General features: G+C 40.0%; 1 protein-coding gene across 9 annotated transcripts in view; it reads left to right on the top strand.

Annotated features, from left to right (window-relative positions):
• The window catches only part of ANKRD44 (ankyrin repeat domain 44), a 339,079-nt gene that overhangs the window by 270,856 nt on the left and 41,682 nt on the right, over positions 1–26,541 (top strand). For all 9 annotated transcript variants that reach the window (XM_053215495.1, XM_053215502.1, XM_053215498.1 and 6 more), the window contains exons 17-20: positions 9,765–9,836; positions 20,154–20,355; positions 24,894–24,981; positions 26,024–26,141. In XM_053215495.1, coding sequence (XP_053071470.1) covers positions 9,765–9,836; positions 20,154–20,355; positions 24,894–24,981; positions 26,024–26,141 — 480 coding nt within the window. The remainder of the gene's footprint in view (positions 1–9,764; positions 9,837–20,153; positions 20,356–24,893; positions 24,982–26,023; positions 26,142–26,541) is intronic.

Genomic DNA, 26,541 nt, shown 5'->3' with positions numbered 1-26,541 from the left:
CGAAGAAGAACTTAAAGACAACATAAGGAGGAATAATTTGTCTTGAGGGATGATTATGCCACTCTATTTACTTGCTCACTTGATTTGTTTGTTTATTTATTTATTTATTTATTTAAACTTTTAAAAATTTAATTCCAGCATAGTTAACATATAGTGTTATATTAGTTTCAGGTGTACAATAATTCTATACATTACTCAGTATTCATCAAGATAGGTGTACTCTTAATTCTCTTCACCAGTTTCATTCATTCCCCTGCTCCCACCTCCCCAGAGTCTGTTTCTTGGTTTGCCTCCCTCTTTTTTTTCCCTTTTGCTCATTTGTTTTGTTTTTTAAATTCCACATATGAGTGAAATCATATGGTATTTGTCTTTCTCTAAGTTATTTCACTTCGCATAATACTCTCTAGATCCGTGTTGTTGCAAATCCCAAGATTTCATTCTTGTTTATGACTAATATTCTATTGTATATATACACCACATCTTCTTTATCCCTTCATCTATCAATGGATTCTTGGGCTGTTTCCATATCTTATCTATTGTAAATAATGTTACAGTGAACACAGTGGTGCACAAACCTTTTAAAATAGTGTTTTTCCTATCCTTTGAGTAAATATCCAGTAGTGGAATTACTGGATCATATGGTAATTCTGTTTTTAATTCTTTGAGGAGCCTCCATATTGTTTTCCAGAAAAACACTTCTTTTTTCTTGTGTTTTCAATTTTAGCCATTCTAACAAGTATGAAGTGGTATCTTATTGGGGCTTTGATTTGCATTTCACTGATGATGAGTGATGTTGAGCATTGTTTCATGTGTTGGCCATCTGAATGTCCTCTTTGATGAAATGCCTATTCATGTCTTCTGCCTATTTCTCAGTTGGATTATTTGGTTTTTTTGGTGTTGAGTTATATAAGTTCTTTACGTATTTTGGAAACTAACCCTTTACAGGATATGTCATTTGCAAATATTTTCTCCCATTCAGTAGGTTGTCTTTTTGTTTTATTGGTTGTTTCCTTTGCTGTGCAGAGGCTTTTTAAAGATTATTTATTTACTTGGGGGGGGGGGGGATGCAGAAAGGGAGAGAGAGAAAATCCCACACTGGCGATGGGGAGCCAGATACGGGGCTTGAACTCACAAACCATGAGATCATGACCTGAGCCAAAATCTAGAATCAGACACTTAACCAACTAAGCCACCCAGGTGCCCCAGAAGCCGTTTATTTTGATATTGTCCCAACAGCGTATTTTTTGCTTTTGTTTCTCTTATCTCAGGAGACATATTTAGGAAATTGTTTCTACGACTAATGTCAGAGCAATTCCTGCCTGTGCTGTCTTCTAGGATTTTTATGGTTTCAGGTCTCTCATGTAGGTCCTTAATCCATTTTGAGTTTATATTTTGTGTATGATGTAGGAAAGTGGTCCAGTTTCATTCTTTCTCATGTAGCTGTCCAGTTTTACCAATACCATTTGTTGAAGAAACTATCTTTTTCCCATTGCATATTCTTGCCTCCTTTGTTGGAGATTAATTGACCATAGAATCATGGGTTTCCTTCTCGGATATCCATTCTGTTCCATTGATCTATGTGTCTGTTTTTGTGTCAGCATCATACCATTTTGATAACTACAACTTCATAGTATATCTTGAAATCTGGGATTGTGATACTTCCAGTTTTGTTCTTTTTCAAGATCGCTTTGGTTATTTGGAGTCTTTCATGGTTCCACACAAAGTTTAGGATTATTTGTTCTAGTTATGTGAAAAATGCTATTGGTTTAATGATAGAGATTGCATGAAATGTGTAGATTGCTTTGGGTGGTATGGACATTTTAACAATATTTGTTCTTCTAGTCCATGAGCACGGAATATCTTTCCATTTGTTTGTGTCATCTTCAATTTCTTTTTTAATTTTTGTTTTGGAGAGAGAGTGAGAAAGCAGGGGAGAGGGGCAGAGGGAGAGAGAAAGAATCTTAAGTAGACTCAATGTTCAGTGCAGAGCCTGACACAGGGCTCCGTCCCACACCTGGGATCATGACCTCAGCCAAAATCAAGAGTCAAATGCTCAACCGAGTCACCGAAACACCCCTGTGTTGTCATCAATTTCTTTCATCAGTGTTTTATAGTTTTCATAGTATAGGTCTTTTACCTCCTTGGCTAAGTTTATTCCTAGGTGTTATATCCTTTTTGGTACAATTGTAAATGGGATTCTTCTCTTAATTTCTGTTTCTGCTACCTTATTATTAGTGTAAAGAAATGCAATGGATTTCTGTGTATTGATTTTTATCCTTCAACCTTATTGAATTCATTTATCAGTTCTAGCAGTTTTTTGGTGGAGTCTTTAAGGTTTTCTACATATAGTGTCATGTCATCTGCAAATGCTTAAAGTTTTATTTCTTCCTTACCAGTTTGGATGTCTTTTATTTCTTTTTCTTTCCTGATTGCTGTGGCTAGGACTTCCAGTACTATGTTGAATAAAAGTGGTTGAGTGTGGACTTCCTTGCCTTGTTCCTGATCTTAGGGGAAAATCTCTCAGTTTTTTGCCATTGAGTATGATATTAACTATAGGTTTTTCATTTGTGGTCTTTATTATATTGAGGTATATTCCCTCTGAACCTACTTTTTTGAGGGTTTTATCATGAAGAGATGCTGTACTTTTCAAGTGCTTTTTTTGCATCCATTGAAATGATCATATTGGTTTATCCTTTCTCTTGTTGATGTGATGTATCTCATTGATTGATTTGTGAATATTGAAGCACATTTGCACCCCAGGAATAAATCCCACTTGATTGCACTGAATGATTTTTTTTAAATGTATTGTTGGATTCAGTTACTAATGTTTTGTTGAGTTTTGCATCTATGTTCATCAGAGATATTGGCTTGTAGTTCTTCTTCTTCTTCTTCTTCTTCTTCTTCTTCTTCTTCTTCTTCTTCTTCTTCTTTTTGTATTGTCTTTGTCTAGTTTTTGTATCAGGGTAATGCTGGCCCCATATAATGAATTTGGAAGCTTTTCTTCCTCTTTTGTTTTTTAGGATAGTTTGAGAAGAATAGGTATTAACTCTTCTTTAAATGTTTGTTAGAATTCACTTGTTAAACCATCTGGTCCTGGACTTTTGTTTGTTGGGAGTTTTTTGATTACCACTTCATTTTCATTGCTGATAATTGGTCTGTTCAAATTTTCTATTTCTTCCTGATTCAGTTTTTAGAAGGTTATATGTTTCTAGAAATTTATCCATTTTTTTCTAGGTTGTCTAGTTTGTTAGCATACAATTTTTCTTAATATTCTCTTAGAATTCATTGTATCTGTGGTGTCAGTTATTATTTCTACTCCTTCATTTCTGATTCTCTCTCTCTCTCTCTCTCTCTCTCTCTCTCTCTACCTTTTTTGGGGGGGCGGTTCTTGTTAAAGGTTTTTTTGTTGACCTTTTCAAAGAACCAGCTCCAGGTTTCATTAATCTGTTCTATAGTGTTTTTGTTTTGTTTTGTTTCTATTTCATTTATTTCTGCTCTAATCTTTATAATTTCCTTCTTTCTACTGGTTTTGGGCTTAGTTTATTCTTCTTTTCCTTACTCCTTTAGGTGTAAAGTTAGGTTGTTTATTTGAGATTTTTCTTGCATCTTGAAGTAGACCTATATTGCTGTAACCTTCCCTCTTAGGACAGCTTTTGCTGCATCCCAAAGGTTTTGGACCATTTTCATTTTCGTTTGCCTCCATGTATTTTTTTATTTCCTCTTTGAATTCATGGTTGACCCATTCATTGTTTAGTAGCATGTTATTTAACTTCCATGTATTTGTGTTCTTTCCAGAAATTTTTTCTTATGGTTGTTTTCTCATTTCATAACTTTGTGGTCAGAAAAGATGCATAATGTGACTTCAATCTTTTTTAATTTGTTGAGACTTGTTTTGTGGCCTAATATGTGATCTGTTCTGGAGAATGTTCTATATGCACTTGAAAAGAATATATATCCTTTTGTTTTAGGATGGGATGTTCTGAATATGTCTGTTAGATCCATCTGCTCCAATGTGTCAAAGCCGCTGTTTCCTTGTTGATTTTCTGTTGGATATTCTATCCATTAATGTAAGTGGGGTGTTAAAGTCCCCTACTGTTATTGTGTTACTATCTATTGCTTCCTTTATGTTTGTGATTAGCTGCTTTATGTATTTGGGTTCTTCCATGTTGGGTGCATAATTATTTATAATTGTTATATCTTCCTGTTGGATCATTCCCTGTATGATTGATTATGTAGTTTCTTTCTTTGTCTTTTGTTACAGTCTTTGTTTTAAAGTCTATTTTGTTTGATATAAGTATTGCTACCCTGGTTTTCTTTTCACTTCCATTTGCATGGTAAATGGCTTTCTATCCCTTTACTTTCAATCTGCATCTGTCTTTAGATCTGAAATGAGTATTTTAAGCAGCATATAGGTGGGTCTTGCTTCTTTATCCACTATGTCACCCTGTGTTGTTTGATTGGAGCATTTAGTCCATCTACATTCAAAGTGGTTATTGATAGGTATGCACTTATTGCCATTTTGTTACTTGTTTTATGGTTGTTTTTGTAATTCTTCTCTGTGCCTTTATTCTCTTGCTTTTTTCTCTCACGGTTTACTGGATTTCTTTAGTGACATACTCGGATCCCTTTCTCTTTATTTTTTTGCATATCTATTACTGGTTTTTGATTTGTGGTTTTTATATATAAAACCTTCTGCATATAGCATTCTATATTAGGTTGATGGTTGCTTAAGTTTGGACGCATTCTTTATTCCTCTTCCCAACCCCATGTTTTAGGTATATGGCATCATACTTTACATCCTTTTATTTTGTGAATCCCTGGACTTATTTTTATAAATATAGCTAATTTTACTGCTTTTGTGCTTTCCTACTTTTCTTACTTCTATTTATGGTCTTTCCTTTCCATTGAAAAAGTCCCCTTTAACATTTCTTGCAGGGCCAGTTTAGTGGTGATGAATTTCTTTAACTTTTGTTTGTCTGGGAAATTCTTTATTTGTCCTTCTATTCTGAATGATAGCCTTGCTGGAAAGATTCTTGGTTGTGGGTTTTTTTCAGCACTTTGAATATATCATGCCATTCCCTCTGGCCTACAAAGTTTCGACTGAAAAATCTGCTGATAGACTAATGGGACTTCCCTTTTATGTAACTGTTTTCGTTTCTCTTGTTGCTTTTAAAATTCTCTCTTTGTCACTGCTTTTTACTGTTTTTTTTTTTTAAGTTTTCAATGTTTTTTATTTTTGAGAGACAGAGAGACAGAGTGAGAGCAGGGGAAGGGCAGAGAGAGAGAAAGACACAGAATCAGAAGCAAGCTTCAGGCTCTGAGCTGTCAGAACAGAGCCCAATATGGGGCTCGAACTCACAAACTGTGAAATCATAACCTGACGAAATCAGACACTTAACTGACTGAGCCACCCAGGTGCCCCTTTACGGTTTTATGTGTTTTGCCATGGGCCTTCTTGGGTATATTTTGTTGGGGGAATCCCTGTGCCTCCTGCATCTAGATTTTTGTTTCTTCCCCCAGAATAGGGAAGTTTTCAGCTACTCTTTCTTCAGATAAATTTTCTTCCCACTTTCCTGTCTTTTCTTCTGGGATCCATATGATGTAAATGCTGTTATGCTTCATTCATGGTGTCACTGAATTCCCTAAGTCTGTTTTCATTTTTTATTATTTTTTTCTCTCTCCTATTCATCTTGATTGCTTACCATTACTCTGTCCTCCAGGTCACTGATTCATTCTTCTGCTTCCTCTTGTCTAGTTTTTATTTCATCTAATGTATTTTTTATTTCAGTTATTAAGTTATTCATTCTTTTTTTATGTTTTATTTCTCTTTGTTGAGGGCCTTACTGAGGTCCTCCACTCTTTTCTCAAGTCCAGTGAGAATTTTTATAACAATTATTTTAAATTCTCTATCAGGCATATTACTTATCTCCGTTTCATTTAGCTCTCTTGCTCTGATTTGGTCCTGTTCCTTCATTTAGGACATACTCTTCTATCTCCTCATTTTGTCTAGCTCTCTGTGTATGTTTCTATGTGTTAAAAAAAAAAGTCAGCTACATCTTCTGCTCTTGAAAGTAGTGGCCTTATGAAGAACAGGTCCTTTAGTGCCCTGCAGTGCAATGTCCCCTGTTCACCAGAACCTAGTGCCTTGGGGTATCTCCTGGGTATGTTATATGCACCCAACTGTTGTGGTTGCGCCACTTTTGCCTTCTGTCCAGTCATCTCCAGTGGCTCTATTTGCCTGTTTGGGGCAAGGTTTGGTCTTTGTGTTGTTAGTGGGTCAGTCTGGGGCTGCCTTGGGCTTGAGTTGAGTCAGAACAGGCATTTGTCAGAGATACAATAGCACCAAACTGCAGGGTACTTTCTCTTTTTCGTGCCCTGAGAAGCTACTTTTGTTGGTGAGTAGGGCAGCCAAACCCATTATCTGCTCCTGTCCCATTGCTGGAGCCATAGTCAGACTGGTGTGGGTGGTTATCCTCCCCTTTCTCCAGGACAGGAGTCACTTTGGGGTGGTGCTGCCTCCTATCAGGAATCCTTGCACACTGCCAGGCTTGTGGCACCACTTTGGATGGACTCTGGCCAAGGATGTATTCAAGGGGGCAAGTCCACAGAAGAATGCGGGGGCAGGGGCACTGTTAGAAAGTTAGGTGGAAACTGTTGGTGCAGTGTTGGTCAATGTGTCTAAACTAGGGGACAGGGGAGGGAAAACGGTACCTGCCAACTCTTTTGTTCTTGGAAAAGTCTCCTAAGACTCCCTGCCCCTCCAGTGCACACTTTGATCTTCTTCCTATATACCCCAGGCATTTTTCAAACTGCTGTTTCTATGCTGTATCTCTGCTGGGCTGTTTCTTGTACTGTCTCTTCAAGGGCAGAGACTCAGTTTCTATCACTCTTCTGGCTTTCCCAGAACTGAGCACACTGATTTTTAAAGTTCCAGGCCATCAGAGGGCACTGGGGTGGCTTGGTCGTTTGAGCATCTGACTCCTGATTTTGACTCAGGTCATGATCTCGCAATTTGTGAGATCAAGCCCCACTTCAGTCTGTGTGCTGACAACACAGAGCCTGCTTGGGATTCTCTCTCTCTCTGCCCCCTCCCTGCTCACGTGCACATGCTCGCTCTCTCTCTCAAAATAAAAAAACATTAAAAACAATAATAAAGTTCCAGGTATTAAGCCCTACTGATTGTAAGAACTCACAAAATTAAGCCCCTCCAATTTTCAAAGCCAAATGTTATGGGAATTTGACTAACCTGTGTGAGTTCCCCATGCCTGGGGTGCTTGGTCTGAGGGTCTGTTTCCCTCGCCTCTCTGTGCCCTAGGCGTCCCTCCTTAGAAAGTTGCATGGGTCTATTTAGCTCCCAACCATATCTCTGCCCTTCCTACCCTCTTTGACGTGGCCTCTTGTCTACCTTTAGCTGGGGAGAGTCTGTTCTGCCAATCTTTGGGTCGTTTTCTGGGTTTTTTACATTGATGTGCATATTCTCTAGTTGTATTCATGGAATGAGGTGAGCTTTGAAATTTCCTATTCTGCCATTTTCCCCAGAAGTCCCTGTAACACTTCAATTTATTTAACCCATCTCTATTGCTATCTGTTTTTCTAGTTTTTTCATATAAACAGTGTTTTGCTAAACTGCTCTTCACAGAGTCATTAATAGCCTTGTGTTGCCAAACCCAGTGGTCAATTCTCACAACTCATTTTATTTGACCTATCAGGACTTCTGGCACGGTTACTCACTCTCTTGTTGAAACTTTTCTTCACTCAGTTTCCAGACCTCACACTTCCTCGTGTTCCTTCTAGTTCATCTGCTCAGTCTGTCACCCTGCTGGCTCCCCCCCATCTCTCCAACTCTCTCCTTATCTGTCATCTCTGTTTACTTTACTGTCTTTCTCATCTCATCCAGTCTAATGTCTTTAAATACCTGAACTCCACACCCATGAACCCAACAGCTGCTTTGTTAGCCTGAACTTCTGGATGCTTTAAGAACATCTCAAACATAACATTTCTGTTATGAAACCAAACTTCTGTTCTTTCCCACTACATATATTCCACCAATGTCTTTTCCATCTTAGTTCATGGAACTGCCATCCTTCCATTTTAATAGGACAAAATCCTGGGGGTCATCTTTAACTTCTCTTTTTCTTTTACATTCCCATTCAGTCATCCCATCAGGAAATCCTGTTGATTCTACCTCCAAAAATATCCACAATCCAACTATTTGTCTCCATCACCACTGCTCTCCACTAGTTTAAGCCACTGTTATTTCTCTCTTGGACTATTGCCCCACTCTCTCTCTGTGCCCTCCCTAGAGTCTAAAAGTTAGAACATGTCATCACTCTGCTCAGAACACTCCAGTGAAATTCCATCTCAGGATGAAAAGTCAAAATTCTTACAACAACCCGGAAGGTTCTTGATGACACTCCCACCCCCACTGCCACTATCTCTCTGATTTCCTTTCCTGTCATTTTCACCCTTGGTCACTCTGCTCCAACATCCTGGATATTCTTAAGCACACTTAACCCTGAGGGACTTGGCAGTTGCTGGCCCCTCTGAGTGGAACTCTCCTCCCCTAGATATCCACAAGGCTGTCTCATCATCCTTAAGACTTTGCTCAGCCAGTACGACGTTCTCTGATCACCCTATTTAAGTTGCAAACTGATCTCCCCTCCAGCTCTCTGAACCCTCCCTCTCTGTTTGATTTATCTCCATAGCACATACCGTTTTCTAATTAACTGCGTAACTTTTTTCTATTGTTATCCACCCTACCCCCTGCCCTGGGGAAGTGAATATTTTAATACATTATTAATTTTATTTTTGAATCTTCAGTGTCTAGGCACATTGGTAATCATTCATCAAATATTTGTTGAATAATTTTCTTTATAAATGCATCATTATGCACTTGTCTAATTATTTATTGGGAATTAATTCCTTGGGTTAAAAGTATACACAAATTGCCCAGAAAGGTTTTAACAATTTGTTCCCACCATGAATCCCTGAGAATGTCTTTTTCCTGATTCCCTGGTCACACTATCCTTTCTGTTCCTTCAACTCACCATGTCCGTCTCCCCTTGACACATTTACATTCCCTCCTCCATGACTTCCTCCTCCAGAATACTCTCCTGCCACACCTTTACTTGGTTTAATTCTCCTTATTATTCAGGCCTTACTTTAATTGTCACCTCCTTAGAGAGGACTTCCCTGATCTTCAGCTGTCAAGTAACTTCCCAGTCATTCCGTATCACATCACCGTATTTTATTTTCAGTATAGCATATGTCATTACCAGATATTTATTTCTGTATTTATTTGTTTGTCTATGTTTCCCCTCTCTAGAATGTAAGCTTCATGAGAACGGGAACTTTATCTGTGTTTTCTAACACTTATCTCCGGTAAATGTGTGTTTGATAGTTGAACACCGGCTATTATAATTTTTCATTATTACCATCTGCGGGGTGAAAAGAGGATTAAACATGAATTATTTTCCTGGATTCATGAGGCTGAGCATCTTTCAAGTATGAAAGCCTTTTTTCATTAGCAAATGCTAAGATGATCTAGAAGTTGAAATATTTAGAGTATCTGTGTTAGATATGCTACATCTGATTTCTTACTTGTTTCAGATATGCTGCACCAGGTTTCTTATATTGCTAAGTTGTGTGATTTTTTTTACATTTCTGAAACCTCTTTTGCATTTATGTCAACGTTGGTATCCATAAAGGAGGATTCCTCCTGCAAAGTTCACTCATGTACTATTGTTTTCTTTTTGTCTCCACAGCTTTTGGAAAGAACCAACAATGGTTTTGAAGAATCAGATTCCGGTGCTACCAAGAGTCCGCTCCACTTAGCTGTAAGTGAGATGCTGTGAGTGGCTTCCACTGTTACAAAAAGAACCTAAGTGTCCTAGAACTAGGCTTCTCTTAAAATGAGAGCATAATAACGCAATAATAACAAATAATGAAAACAGTACATGGGTAAAGACACAGGCTGCAGATAGAAAGACTGCCTCAAATTCCAGTCCCAGCTTCACTCACTGGTGACTTCAGACACATTACTGGGCCTCAGTTTCCCCATCTGTAAAATGAAGACAAAGGAAAAGAGATAATATTCATAAAGCCTCTACCACAGTATACTTAATAAATGATTGTTATACATTTTTTAAATCTTTAAAATTATTGCTATCTAGTAGTTAAATTTTAAAACATTGAGGAAATTTGAAAACATTGTGGCTTAAAGATTTGATTATAGCCGACAATGCATACAGCCTACCAAAAAATAAACCAAATACCCCAATTAAAAACGTGTGAGATATTTAAACACAAACATGAGAACAAGGTAAGCATGTGCATTATTGCAGCTCTGCTCTTTCTGCCTGGGCTCGAAGTCAGGGTCTCAGAGGAGGTATGAGCTCTGATTCTTGTACTGGCTAAGATCTGTGAGCAGGGAGGAAGAGTTATTCTGTCACCCATAAACCTTCCTCTCCACATCCCAACAATTGAAGGGAAATGCAGCAGCCCAGAGTGAGGATCCCCAGATTCTCCATAGGGATGACCGAGCCAGGAAACTCACCCACCATCCTACCATGGTCCTGCCAGCAGTTGGTAATCAACAGCTATTCCTTAGGAGCCTCTCTCCAACCAGCAGCCACACCCAGCAATAGAGGCTCAGCTACAGAAGGTGTCACCACATTGTGAGCCCTCAGTCCATGGCCACAATGATGATGGTTGGAGGCACCTGGAGGCTGAACGCTGAGAAGGTTGGGAAGGAGTTGGCTCTCTGAGTTTAACTGTTATGACATTCACTTAGTACCATCTATGTACAAGCACTTTCTCGATGTCATTCTGATGAAAAATTGAGAGGGAGGTTTTGGAGAGCAAAGGGGAGTGGCTTTGTTGATGGGCATGCACAAGTAATCAGGCAAGGTGAGGGAATGAGACCATCCCATAAGGATTGGGATGAACTGATCACACTGCATGGAGCCCCCACTTCCTTGCTAGTCTCCCCACGTATCCACCAGCACATCTATTGATCCCACTCACCACCCTCTGTCACACCCACCAACACATCCACTGCACACACACACACACACACACACACACACACGTTTTGAGTCCTGAAAATCAGGCTAAAATATGCATCAATCTTTGTTCTGGAGGTGGACTTAGAGCAGAAAAGTTGGATGGACAGTGGGATATTTGTATGTATAAAACTTTATGCCATGTGGCTCTTAGTATACGTTGCCCTAAAGGTTGTTCCCTAGAATCTCTGCCCAACCACCTGGTGCACCTGGAGAAGTTACCCCAAAGCTGAGGGTTCACAGCAGAATTAGCTGACCCTAGAGAGGGCTATCTGAGGTTATCTCAGATAGAATTCTCATGCCCTTTGTAAGTGGGGCTGGTTGCATTGCCACACCTGCCAGTAATCTGAGAAGAGACTTTCTTAGCTCTCCCAAATTCTGCCAGCTGTCATTCTCTTTTTCTCCCCCCAAAGAATTATTGTTGAGTGCTTACAGTGTGCCAGTTGCTCTGCTAAGGTCTGTGAGTTTCTGGGTCCTGTAAAGTCAGGGTGCTGTGTTATCCCTGGAGAGAACGGGGCATCTGGCAGCTCTGTACTTGGAGGGGCCTCGGAAGTACACTCAGAGAGGAGGTCCCAGCCACCAGTCTTCCCTTTAGCAATTCGCCTGGTCATGGTTTTCCCACCTGTAAATTCAAAGGAGTAAGTTAAGGACCCCCACGCCCTTTCTAATTTGTAGATTTATTTAATTGTTTGTTGTATGATCTTGGCCAAGAACTGAACTTCCTGTGTCTCAATTTCCTCACCCATAGTATGCGACAATAACAGGGGCGCCTGACTGGCTCATTCGGTTAAGCGTCCGACTTTGGCTCAGGTCATGATCTCATGGTCCGTGAGTTCGAGCCCTGTGTCGGGCTCTGTGCTGACAGCTCGGAGCCTGGAGCCTGTTTCAGATTCTGTGTTGCCCTCTCTCTCTGCCTCTCTCCTGCTCTCTCTCTCTCTCTCAAAAATAAACATTAAAAAAAATAATAAAATAAATAAGCGGACAATAGCAGCACCTCTGTTGTAAGGCCATTGTGGGGATGATGTGTGTTAATGCGTTACAGTGGTTAGAACAGTGCCTGGCACATATGTGCTTTCAGCTAAGCTTCATCCTCACTAATGCTAACATATCATTATTTCATTTGACATACACTCACTGTGTGTATGCTAAGCACCTGTTCTGGGAGCTGGGGAGGTTGCAATAAACAAAGCCCAGCCTCTGTAGAGTTTCTAGTCTAGGAGAGGAATAGGCAAGTAAATATTTAACATGACACATGGTGTGAAGTGCTACCAATGGGATCAGTGAGACAACACTGAGGCGACAGGCGAGGCTCTACTTTGCATAGCATAGAATCTCACATTTGGACAAGAGACCTTAAGAGCTACCCATGTTGATATCATGTGACAGAAGAGTGTTCTGGGCACAAGTGCAGAGTCCTTGGGGTAAGAGCATGCTCGGCATGGTCCCAGAACAGCAGGGAGGCGACATGGCTGGAGCAGAGTAGAAAGGGAGTGGCGTAGGCGATGGTGTCCGACATGTCGTGGAGGAGGTGAGTCAGGGGAGGGCCTTGTACTCCCCGGTAAGAACTTCAACTGTTACTCTGAGCAAGTTAGAAAACCATTTGGAGGGATTTGAAGAGACAGATGATATTATACGATTTTTGTTTGAAAAGGATTATTTCAGCTTCTGTGTGGGGTATACATTGTAAGGGAAGAAAAACAGAAGCTAGACAACCAGGACGTAATGATGTGATGATGTCTTTGACCAGGGTGATAGCAGTGGATTAATTCTGAAACTCTGTTATTCTTGCCTGCTAACACCTTTTTAAAAATTATTATATGCTTCAAGAACCCTATAAGTATGCCCATCACCCTCTCCAGGGGCCTCGGTGGCAATTAACTTGGTAAAAACCCAAGGCACATTATTTCTTCTGGGGATGCATTCTAGCAATGAAATCACAGCAGATGCCCCCAAACCTTGATTGTCACAAGAAACCTGACCTGCCTTGAGTTACTATTTCCTGGCTGAATGACTCAAGTCTCCAGGGTTATCAACCCAGTGAATTTCATAAACATTTCATCCACTTGAAAAAATTAAATCAAGAAACAAGGCTATGCAAATGAAAGGCTCCAGCTGTCAAGATTTCCAGATGGACCCATTGTTTCGTGGATTCTGTTGAGATGCCAGATTCTTTCTCCTCATTGCCCTCAGTTCCTATCTAAAAAGTTCAAAGAAATTAATCATGTTTAAGACATATTTAAAGTTACCTAATGTATTTTTTAATAAAGACATTTCATCAAACAAATTTAAAATGTTTGATTGCTACCTCTAGTGAAGACTTTAACTGAGTTATCTATTGAAAGCCAAAATATTACATGCTTTTTGAACCGACATATTTGTTCTTTTATGTGATTCCTTCCTCATTTAGTTAATTCAGAAATTATTGGTGAAACTGCCTACTAAATACCTGGATTAGGATGGAAATAGAAAGAAAGAGGGCGATTTTCATCATGTACTGCTGACATGAGAAAGGTTTCCTTTCCTGCCTACTTGAGCCTCCTTAAAAGAGTTTAAAGCTTTATTATATACTTTTGTGTGTGTGTACTCCAAGAACCATATACCTGCCCAAAGATATAATCATGCATTTAACCATAAAACAGAATTCCATGTTACATGCTAGTTTGTTTCTCGAGTTAAACTCTAGAGTGTGGAAGTAAGTGAAAGTTCTTGTATAATCAAAGTCACTTTATTATTCCTTTTAAATTGCCATTTAAGTTTCGTATACGTAGTTTTATGTCTTCAGTTCTGTGGGGTAATGTTTTTGCATGCTAAAATTCAAAAGCTGCTAGCTAGACTAGGTGAAGAAATGAAAGGAATTTTATAGGTAAATCTGGCCTTTCAACCATTCCGTAAGAGAATTTGAAATGCCTGATACAGAACAAAGTATGGGTTGGGATTCCGAAGCTTTCCTAATTACCAACAGGGCCACTTCATCTTTTTTTAAAAATATTAAGCCTCTAAATTTAACACAGACTGATGGATTTATTTTTCGTTGTGAGGATTAAAGAAGAAAGCGTGGGGATAAGTTTAGCACCTAACCCAAGCGCCTTGCAGGGTGACTCTTCTGTACTGAACAGCATCGATTCCTTCACACTGGCTTCCTTCCTACTACTTTTCTCTTTCCCCTATGTCTTCTCTTTATTAAATCGAAATACGTTAGCCATCATGTTTTGCAGATACGCCTACAATTTATAAGCTGCCGATTCGATTTCCTAGGCTAAGTCATGTTGATGGAAATTAAAATGTTTACTGTCTTTGTCATAATAATAACTGGCACTGAAGAGACCAGCATTTGCAAATGACATCTAGGCCCTGCTGTTATCTACAGGGATTCATTTCCCTTTGGTGTGAAGTCAGGATTTCCACATAAGCTGAATCAGTTGCTACTATTACAGTTTAAAATGAGAAGTGTTATGCAAAATTTGTTTTCAAATAAGTCACAGGTAAGTCTAGAGTAAAATGAGATAGACTGATTTATACCCTGATGTAGATGTTGCTAGTACCACAGATTTTACAGGATAGGTCTTCCCAAGTTGGCTTAAAATCACCCGTGGCCTGAGTCGATAATGGCTGAGTTGAAACTGGGTTGTGGGTATATAAGAATTCATAAACTATCCTCTCTTTGTCTAAGTTTCAAACTTCCTATAATAAAGAAGTAAAGAAACATACACCTTTTGGCCTTGTTGCACCCTTTCCATAGGAGCTCATGAAAAGCCCACAGCTCAGGCTCTGGGGTCCAATTGGCCTGTCTTTGAATCTCAGCTCTCCCATGTAAGGCTGAGTGACCATGGAAAGGCTGGATTGTTACCTTCTGCCCTTCTGTGCCCCTGTCAGTAAAATGGGGATAACAGTAGTATCCAAATCGGCAGTTGTTTTGACAATTAAATGAGGTGCTACATGTCCAGCACGGCTTGACACACAGCAAGGGCTCAGTAGAAGTTAGCTATTGCTTCACAATTTAGATTAGACTAAACGGCTTACAATCCTATGCAGTTATGGTTTGCACAGCAAGCACAGATCACAAACATGGACATATAGGAAATTATTTCCCTGTCTCAAGAAAGTATGTGTAGTAAAAGAACAACAGTCTAGAAGTTAGCCCCAGGGTGTGCCTTCTTGCCTCATAGTTCTGTGCAAGTCACTTTACCTCTGTGTTAAGCCTTCTAGAGAAGGGGTCAAGGTTTCTGATCCAATATTTGTTCTTCACCTCTTTGTGCCGTTACATGTAGAGACAAAAGTATTTTGTTTAAAAGCCAATTCGGTGGAATTACTGGGAAAAATTATAAGACATTGCTGAACAGCATAGATTTTAGTGGTCACAACTCTGGGTTTCAAATTCTAGCTTTGTCACTTAATAGCTAAGTGACCTTGGGTGAATTAATTTACGTTGCTTGTTTTGTTTTTTCATCAATAAAAAGAATGTTTGCATAGGCAAATAGCTGCTATTTTAAAAATATATTCCTACCACTAATACCAATAAATGAAAATAACATCCATTAAATTAATTCATTTATTCATCAAATAATTGTGGAGTGTGTACTATGCACTAGGCATGATTTAGGATACAGCAGTGAGCAATACGCATGAAGTGCCTTCAATCACAGGTAATAAACCAATGGATAAGTAACAGATATCAAATGGTAATAAGTGCTATAAAGATAAAATAAAGCAGGATAAGTGGGATGGAGAATGTCCGGTAGTATGCTGAGGTGGAGGGTGGAGGGCTGTGTTTTGGCTCTGGAAAGCATCCAGGTAAGGTGATATTTGAAGGAGAAGTACCAGGAGAACCATGTGGCCCTCTGGAGGAAGAGCTTTCCAGATAGAGGAAATAGAAAGTACAGATGCAGGGGTGCCTGCCTGGCTCAGTCAGAGGAGCATGCAACTCTTGATCTCCGGGTCGTGAGTTCAAGCCCCACGTTGTGTGAAGAGATTACTAGAGGGAAAAAAAAGACTTAAAAAAAAAGTACAGGGGCACCTGGGTCTCTCAGTGGGTTGAGCGTCTGACTCTCGGTTTCAGCTCAAGTCATGATCTCACATTTTGTGGGTTCAAGCCCTGCATCAGGCCCCGCTGCTGTCAGCCCAAAGCCTGCATGGGATCTTCTCTCTCCCTCTCTCTACCTGTCCCCCATTTATGGACGTGCTCTCTCTCTGTCTCAAAATAAATAAATAAACTTAAAAAATAATAAATACATGAATTTAAAAAAATTTTAAGAGTACACATGCAATAGCCCAGAGGAGGAAATGCATGTATTTAACCATGGGGTAGGAGGTGGGGTTAGTGTGGTTGAACAGAGTGAGTGAGGGGGCATGCTGATGATCAGGGTAGAAGGAGCCCTAATCCTGGGGTGCCTGGGTAGCTCAGTCGATTAAGTGTCAGACTTCAGCTTCAGCTCGTGATCTCACCATTAGTGGGTTTGAGCCCCACATCGGGCTCTGTGCTGACAGCTCAGAGCCTGGAGCCTGCTTCGGATTCTATGTTTCCCTCTCTGTCTCTGCCCCTGCCCCACCTGTGTGCGTTCACATGCACATGTGCTCTCTCTCTCAAAAGTAAATATTTAAAAACAAAAAAGACTGGTTGTTACTTAAAAAAAAAAAAGAAGAAGAAGAAGAAGGTGGACTAATCCTAAGGGGCCTGAATGGTCATGGAAAGTTTTGGATTTTTTATCAAGGAGGGAAGAAGCCATTGACTAGTTTTCATCAAGGAGTGATATGTCCAACTTGGGTTTTAAGAGATTTCATCTGGAGACCATGTCAAGAATAGATTGCAGTGGGGCAAAGATGGAAAGAAAGTGTTTGCCATAATCCTGGCCAAAGAGAATGGCCCTATGGTGAGAACTGGGTTAATTCTGGATATAATTTTAGAGATGATCGTGGATTGAGGGTTGCCACATGACACCTGTTTGTGAATTAGAACAGAGGTGTAGGGGGTTGGGGATAGATGTTTTCCTGCCAGGTGCCTGAGAACCTGAGGACAACTCTGTGTGTTGAGCAAAAGGTGTCCCTTCCTCTCAGCAGACGCATCCCCGTTCCCGGGCATGGCAAAGCTGGGATCAGGAGGAAGAGGCTATCCTTCAACACACACTTGCGCCAGCGTCCCAGGGCCCTTGTATAGGGCTACAACCCTGGTCTTAAGAGGGAAGACAAAGATGACCCCAAAGTTTTGGGCCTGAGCAATTAGAAGTATAGAGTTGCCATTTGCTGCAATGGAGGAGCTTGAGAGGCATATATTCAAGTGGAAAGATCAATAGGCAGTTGATGATATAAGTTTAGAAGTGAGGGGTGCCTGAGTGGCTCATTTGGCCTCTGATCTTGATTTAGGCTCAGGTCATGATCTCACGGTTCATAAGTTCAAACCCCACGTGGGGCTCTGTGTCCATCGTGCAGAGCCTGCTTGGGATTCTCTTTTTCTCCCTCTCTACTTTTCTCCTACTCATGCTCTCTCTCTCTCTCTCTCTCTCTCTCTCTCTCTCTCTCACACACACACACACACACACACACACACACAAATGCATATATAAACTTAAAAAACACTAGTTTGGAAGTAAAAGAAGTTAGAAATGGATGTAAATTTGAAATTCATTAGCATATGAATTATTATACTGCATATTATAGGTAAGATATGTTCAATACATAACATATAATAGCCACAATCATTCACAAGGTAATATAAAGAAAAAGTATTAAAACTTAAAAATTAAGTACTCTTAAATTCTGTGGGTCCTTTTATGTTGAGTTTTTGGTATTGTTGTTATGAACATATACTTAGGAAAACAACTCAAGTGACTTTTAAAAAGGTAAGATGACGTAAATCCATATGCTCCTTGCTTTAGCTCCCTTTTCTAGAGGTAGCCAGCATTAACAGTTACTTTTGTATTTTTCTAAGATTTTCTATGAATATAGAAATATACATAGACATAGATATGTGTATATTTGGATATGTTTGCTTTTTATATGAATGAGGTCATGTTATATGTGCTATCTGCAGCTTACAATTTTTAAAAAAGTTTTTGATAGATTTTGTCAAGTCTCCTCAAATGTCATACTATATATACTCCCAGCAACAGAGCATAGATTGCTTTTTTCACCAGGTCTTAACAAATACTGGACATAACCAACCTTTTTTTTTTTTTCGAGTTTATTTATTTTGAGAGAGAGAGAGAAAGCAAGGGAGGAGCAGAGAGAGAGAGGGAGAGAGCGAATTCCAAGCCGCCGCACTGTCAGCACAGAGCTAGCATGGGGTTGATCTCACGGTTTGTGAGATTATAACCTGAGCCAAAATCAAGAGTCTGATGCTTAACCGACTGAGCCACCCAGGTGCCCCTGGACATGACCAAACTTAATCATTGTCAAGCTGGTAGTTGAAAAATACCTTAAAAAATTATATATTTTCTCCATATATTCACTGGCCTTTCATATTTCTTTTTCTGGGAGCTGTCTTTTCATGCCCTTTGTACATTTTCCTAAGTTTTAAAATGGTTTGTAAGAGGGGCGCCTGGGTGGCTCAGTTGGTTGAGCGTGTGACTTCAGCTCAGGTCATGATCTCCCAGTTTGTGGGTTCGAGCCCCACGTCAGGCTCTGTGTTGACGGCTCAGAGCCTGGAGCCTGCTTTGGATTCTGTCTCATTCTATCTCTGCGCCTCCTTTGCTCATCTTTGTCTCTCAAAAATAAATAAATGCAAAAAAAAATTGTTAATGTTTGTAAGAGCTTTTTATGTATTAGAGATATTGATCTTTTGTATGTGCTAAGCCTTTTTTCAAATTCATTGTGCCTTGAGCAATTGCTGCAGTGGGAGAACAAAAAGTGCTGCTGACATAAGAGGGGACTCTGGCTGCTGAAAACCCCTGGAGGCAGATTATTCCTGTATCTCCTTCTTTACTTCCTTGTCCCCCATCTTTCCCCTTCCTGTCCTTATCCCTCTTCTCTCTTTTATTTCCAATGTCCTCAGCCTTGTGTGTGCATATACAATTTTTTACCTTATAGACTTAATGAAAATTATCCCTCAGTCTTTTCATTTGTGTTTTAGTAATGTGAAGCTTCTTAACCTAACATGGCATAGGACCTCATAATAGGTCTGAACTGGGTGCTGGTACATGAAATACATTTCCATAATTGTGTCTATGTTTTCATTATAATCAATGGGAGAAGTAAAGGAGAAAGGAGGAAGCATCGACTGGGTACAAGATAGGATGGGGAAGCCTGTGTGGTTTTATTCTTTCTATCTTCCATGGGAGGTGACTTTTATTGTTCTCATTTTTATAAATGAGAAAACAAACTCTAAGTGAAATTTAGAAACTTGCCCAGGGTCCGCTGCTTAGAAATTAAAATGTCGGTGGGGTGCCTGGGTGACTGAGTCGGTTAAGTGTCCACCTTCAGCTCAGGTCATGATCTCACAGCTCAGGAGTTTGAGCCCCTCATCAGACGCTGCTAACAACTCAGAGCCTGGAGCTTGCTTCAGATTCTGTGTCTCCCTCTCTCTCTTCCCTGCCCCCCATCTTGCACTCTCTCTCTCTCTCTCTCTCTCTCTCTCTCTCTCAAAAATAAACATTAACAAAAAAGAAATCAAAATGTTGGATGTTGGACTGCAACAGGTCAGTATGCTTCTGTTGAATTACCAAGTCTGCATTGTTTTCAGTGATTTTTTTCCCCCAGGTTTAACAGAAAAGTATCCTGAAAAAATATTCTAATTGTGTCATTATGTTTAGGACTGAATTGATAGAATTAATGTATTCATTCATTCAGCTGCTTGTCTATATTATATTATTAGATTGATAGATATAAATATAAGAATACATTAATACATTTAGTACGTTTGGAACAAATTATTTGACAAACAAGAAAGAACATGAAGAAATTCATATGTACCAGTGAGGCTTGTGCATTATCATTTTTCAGTCTCTCTGGTTTGCCTGTTTCAATAATTATCCCAAGCATCTTTCAGATGTGCTCTTTGGAGGGGTCTCCAACTGTGACCTTGGAGGCTTAGCCCCTCATGTGGGTTGTTGTGGGATTGGAAGTGAGTGAGCATTTGTGTCGTTGGTCTCTTCTTTGCAGGCCTACAACGGGCACCACCAAGCCTTGGAAGTCCTTCTGCAGTCGCTGGTGGACCTGGACATCAGGGATGAGAAAGGCCGCACTGCTCTGGACCTGGCTGCCTTTAAGGGACACACAGAATGCGTGGAAGCACTTATCAATCAGGGCGCATCCATCTTTGTGAAAGACAATGTAACCAAAAGAACCCCACTTCATGCCTCAGGTGGGTCTTGCCACGAGTCTGGTTACTGTAGTTTTACGGCCCACTTATAAGTCCAAGTAAAAGGATGGCAGCATCTTCTTGCATCCCAACTTTTAAAGTATCAGTTTTCTTTCTACATCAGATATGCCTCCAGTCTTCCAAAACGCTTTTGGTCTACTACCCACTTGGAGATGATTAGTGTTTTATGGCCAGGTAGGCTCTGGCCTTCTTCTTTTAGAGAACAGTTTTAGGTTCACAGCAAAATTGAGAGGAAGCTACAGAGATTGTCTATGCACTTCCTGTCTCCCCCCACATAGCCTTCCCCATTATCAGTATCCCTTACCAGAGTCATACACTTATTACAGTTGATAAACCTACATTGACCCGTCATAATCATCCAAAGTCCATAGTTTACATTAGGGTCCACTCGTTATACATTCTATGAATTTGGACAAATGTATGATGGCATGCATCCAGCATTAGAGTATCATATAAAGTATGATATTGTAAATACTGCCCTAAAAACCCTCTGCACTCTTTTTGGCCTTCTTAACTCAGAAGAGAGTTCAGAACCTTGGCCAATGGCTATCACAAAAATTTCTAAACAGGAGGCAAGGGTAATGTGATCTTCAAATGAGTTACATAGACAAAATCACACAGCATTTTAAAGCATAAAATTAATGATATTTCTGGGCTGTTTCATAAAAGGTGTCATCAGACAGCATCAGTCTACCCGTCTAAACGATGCTTCTTAGCTTCTGCTCTAATTCTTGATGCATCAGGTAAAATAAGTAAAGACTTTGCATCAGGTAAAAATAAAGACTCTTAAAAAGTATATGCATATGTATAAAAAAGTAAGTAATTTTCCTTCTATTGGAGATTTTTCTCCAATATACATAAAATAAAACTCTGCCAAGACATTTCTGGCTACATACACAGATAGATAGAAAGGTAATGTGGAAGAATCTCTAGCTCAGCTAAGACATAAATTCCTTTGAAGTCAGGAATTCAAGGATATCAGCCTTTGATCAGAATAGTAGATATTGTCTTTTTTTTAATTCATTTATTTATTTTGAGAGAGAGAGAGTCTACACATGTCCACATGCATGCACACATGAGCAAGCAGTGGGGGGACAGAGAGAGAGAGAGAGAAAGGGAGAGAGAGAATCCCAAGCAGGCTTTGCACTGTCAGCACAGAGACTGATGCGGGGCTTGACTTCACAAACCATGAGATCATGACCTGAGCCGAAATCAAGAGTTGGATGCTTAACCAACTGAGCTACCAGGCACCCCGATATTGTCTTATGAAGAGAAATAACTATCATACTCAGACCATGAAATAATGGGTGGATTGAAAAATAAGAGTAAAGACAGTTTTTCAAAAGACTTTATAATTCTTGTTATTTGGAAAAATGGTAGATCTTGTGGCACTGTTTCTATATATATCCTTGAATTTCCAAACCACTGAAGGAAATCAATATGGAGATTGAAAAATCATGGTGTTACCTAATTATCTGGAAATGATTGCTCCTGGAAGAATTTTTAGCCATGAGGTCAGTAATGGATGGTATGGTTATAAATTATAAATTCTAATTTCCCATCACATTTAGTCTTTTTGGTATTTTTGGTAATATTGTAAAGTGTCATTGCAAAGTTTGGTATTCTAGGCATTCTTGGTATTATTACAAAATTCATATTTAGATCTCTTTTTTTTAGTTTAATTTTATATTTTTCAATTTATATCCAAGTTAGCATATAGTCCAATAATGATTTCAGGAGTAGATTCCTTAATGCCCCTACCCATTTAGCCCATCCTCCCTCCTACAACCCCTCCAGTAACTCTCTGTTTGTTTTCCATATTTAAGAGTCTCTTCTGTTTTGTCCCCCTCCCTGTTTTTATATTATTTTTGCTTCCCTTCCCCTATGCTCATCTGTTTTCTATCTTAAAGTCCTCATATAAGTGAAGTCATATGATATTTGTCTTTCTCTGACTAATTTCACTTAGCAGAATACCCTCTAGTTCCATCCACATAGTTGCAAATGGTAGCTCTCCTTTTTAAAGATTAGTTGTCTATTATTCACGGCAAACATCATGCTTTTAGTTACCATGTACAGTACTTCCTGACAATTACAAAAGGCCTATTTTTGTTGTGGAAAATTGTCCTTGTTAACAGGTAAACAGTGAAGGATAATCATTGTCACTCATTTGCCACTGTGATATAGGTTGTGGTCCAATGGAGCCCCCTCGTGGTCGAGACCACTCAATCCTTTTGGATTTCCCTCAGGTCATTCATTAAAAAGATACAGGCCGTCATTTGACTCTATTCTCCACAAAATGTCTGCTGTGCAGAAGCTTTTGCTTGTGCTTCCAGAATCTTTTCGAACTCATTTGAGAGGCCAATTGTTTTTTGTTTCAAATCCTGGGAGTACTGTGAGAGACGGGAGCCAGGATGGATATTAGAGGTTTTGGCACAGATTGTTGCCTTGACAGTTGTGGCCTTTGAGCAGTATGAAAAATGGCTGTCACTCACAGCCAGGGAGAGGCTGAGCTAGTCTGGGACAAAGCTGGAGTTGGCAGGCACAACTGAAGGAGATGTTAGCATCTTTTTGCTAGAAGGCAACTGGGGAAAACATAGTGTATGGGAAGCCAGTAAGAATTCTGGTTTGGCGACAGTTTTACACTAGAGGGGAATTATAATTACCTGAGGGCTATTAGCTAAGTTCAAAAGTACACCACCCTACCCCCTGCCAAAAAAAAAAAAGCACCACTGTAGAAATTGGTTTGTTCTCCAGCATACTGGGCGAGTGATGTGAACTTACATAATTTTATTGTCTTTTTCTGTTTGGCCAAAAATCAGATGTCTTTGGAACTATTATGATTATGAGTATTTAATGAGTAGCAAATTCATATAGAAAGAGGAATCCATCAAAATATACCTGTACCTTCATGAACCCATTGTCTATAGTGTGTAGCAATCATTTCTCTGCTGATCATTTCCTTTTAAGCATACATTAAATTCTTGCCTATTTTGCCAGTGGTAATAGGTTTAATGTAATTTTTAAAACAAAAAACAAAACAACAGCAACAGCAGTAGATTGCCTGTACATCCAGTCCCCAAAATTTCCTCCTGAGATACATAAATGGAACATTGCTGAATGAACTGAATGCAGTGGTCTACAAAATGTGGGCATTATTCCTGTAGTTAATTTGTGTTGTGTCAATGAATGGAAGCTAATTCTAATATGCATTGTCCCTGAAAAATATGTCGTTAAGTTAGCATTCTCTTACGACTGGCATGCAATAAAAAGAACTGTAAAATGCAGCTCTTAGAAGAGCCTTTATCAACCTAACATAGCTGCATCTATTCCCTTCTCTCTCCACAGCCATAATGCGGTAAATGCAATGTGTCTTATAGTGTTCTCATTGTTCAGAGAAGAGAGGAGGTCACGTTTAGAATTTTAAACATATTTGTTCTCATCATACTCCCTCAGTGGAAACCCATGTCTTTTGTAAGGCTGTGGGTTCCACTCAACAACCTGGAGGAAAGTACCTTAGCCCAGTAGATTATTCTTCCAGGAGGCTTACTTCCCAGCCCCAGGGGGGCACCACCACTCCCCAGAGTAGAATCTTGCCTGGTGCACACAGGGGTGAGATCTTGTTATTTGGCCCCAGCGGGTCAAGGCCCAGTGGACAGCCCACCTTTGGTTGGCTGGGCGAGAAGAAGAAGGGGCAAGGTGGTTGCTACAGTCACAGCTCAGCCAGGGAAGGAACTGAGGGGCCAAGGGGACAGGTAGGTGGCAGCCATGGAAGCCAGTGCAAGAGACCCTGGAAGACTGATAAACCTAGGGCAGAAGTTTGAGGACCTCTGGGACAGAGCTGTCTTCCAGCCGCAGAGGGCGCATCCCTGAATCCCCTGGGAGCCTCTAGTCAATCAAGGAGCAGTGACCCCAGGGCTGGGTACCTTTCCGGTTTGAGGCTTTAAGTCACCACAAATCAACTGAACGATTGTTCTTGTCTACCTATAAATGTGAAGTCTAGGAGAAAACAGGCAGGACCTGTTTGCATCTCCTTTCCTCCCTTCCTCTGCTCCCCTTTGCCCTCCTCCCCTCCCATCCTGTTCTACTCTCCTGTTTTCCATCCTCTCCCTTCTTCCTTCTTTTTAAAAAGCGCTAGAGGCAGGCTGGACATGGGATTATATAGAATTGGGTAACTCTCTTCAAGGAACACAAAAGATAGCTAGCTGAAAATTGAGGAGAGGATATCAGTCCCATACAAGGAGGGAAGAAAGGACATCATTTTTAAGGAACACACTCTCAATGCAGGACCAGGAAAATGGTAGGTGAGGACCAACGTGCCCTAATGGAAAGAAAGGGAAGCTGAATCGACTAGTAACAAACATTGGAGCATGATGTGCCTAGCAGCTAGCACCAGCTGGAAACCTGGGGTATCTGTCAGCAGCAGTTGAAAACCACTGATTTGAAGTGTAAATAAATTTCACTTTGGAAGGATACGTGTAGTGCTGGTCTGTTAAAAAAATGTCCCTTATTTTCCTTTTCAGTAATTAATGGTCATACACTGTGTTTGCGGCTATTACTAGAAATTGCAGACAACCCAGAAGCAATTGATGTGAAAGATGCCAAAGGACAGTAAGTCTTTTTAAATCTGGCCTGGGGTTGACATTTCAATCACAATAGGTAACTGGTTAATTCTTTAAACAGTTAGGAGGGCTGCCTGCCGAGTTCTAGTTTGAGGTATATATTTGGGTGAAATTAATAGTTGAAAGCCCCAGAATAATGAAGGGCCTTTGTGCTAAAGTATATATCCAAGAAAAGTATGGGGTGGGGGCTGTGTATATTGATGAAAAAGAGCCAACTTTTGGGGCCATGTGTCCTGGCCTTTCTTTAATTTGTTTCTTCTTTGTATCCATTTCTACCCTCGTCTGAAGCTGCTGCATTCCCATTTTTTTAATTAATAATGACAACAGGACAGACCTCAAGAGGTTATCGCTATCATTAAAAAAAATCCTTCATAATTTTGTCCTTTCTGAGTTTGTTTTTCCAAAGTATTTTCCGTCTGTTAGCCTATTCCCCCACCTAATCTTCTCTTACAGATAGGAAATGCAAAGCCAAAAACCAAGCGCTAGTGACTCACTCCAGACCAATGAATTAGTGTCAGAGTTCAAACCAGAACCTCACTTCCTGGGCCCCAACACTTTGTTTTTAACTCTAGATTTGTCAGAATTTTCTTTAAGGCAATGAAGTTTTGATCAAATAAAATCTTGAGCAGACGTCCAACATAGGAAACTGTGAAAGTAGAGCTGCAATGCTAGAAGTAAGAGGGTCTCCTCCATAGACACACTCCCTCCTCAGTATTTGGTGAATGCTACATGGTTTTGAAAATGATGGGATTAACATGAACCTTGTGAGAAGCAACCCTGTCCCCCTCTATTGATCATTCCACTGACACCATTCCACATGGCCTTTAGAGACCAGAGGTAGAGCATATAGCTTGTTCCATGGACCTACGGCAAACTGGGGACCCTCAGAAAATATTAAGCAGTTGTTAAGGGGAGAGGGGAGGGGGAGAGAGAGAAGGAAGAGAGAGGCGTTTTCCCTCAGGAAATGATGTGGTTTGGGTTTTTTTTCCCCCAATCTTCTTTTTAAAAGCCTAATTTATTTCTCTCCCTAGAACCCCACTGATGCTTGCAGTAGCATATGGCCACATTGATGCTGTTTCATTGTTGCTGGAAAAGGAAGCAAATGTAGATGCTGTTGACATCATGGGCTGCACAGCTTTACACAGAGGGGTATGCACATCTTCCTCAGCTTTAGTAAAGCAATTTTGTAGTGAGCGTGTTTCCTCTTTTTTGCCCCCATATGAATTTTTAGTAAAAACATTATTTTCTAAGATAACTAATAAAAGTCAGTGAAAAGGAAATTACAGGGGTGCCTGGCTGGCTCAGTCAGTACACCATGCAACTCTTGATCTCAGGGTCATGAAGTGGAGCCCCACGTCAAGTGTAGAGATTACAAAAAAAAAAAAAGATAGAGAAGAAATTACAAAATCTTTTGCAAAGGTAAAGTAATGGCAGGTACTCTTAGATTCTGCTCTTCAGATTTCATGTTAGATTATGATAATAGATACGTGAACACCTGCTGTTGATAGAATTGATTCTGTTTTATGATTATATGCAAATCATACAAAAT

This window comes from Acinonyx jubatus, chromosome C1 (assembly GCF_027475565.1).
Source record: "Acinonyx jubatus isolate Ajub_Pintada_27869175 chromosome C1, VMU_Ajub_asm_v1.0, whole genome shotgun sequence".
Lineage (NCBI taxonomy): Eukaryota > Metazoa > Chordata > Mammalia > Carnivora > Felidae > Acinonyx > Acinonyx jubatus.
The sequence above is the reverse complement of the archived record's forward strand: the minus strand, read 5'-3'. Positions and strand labels throughout refer to the sequence as shown.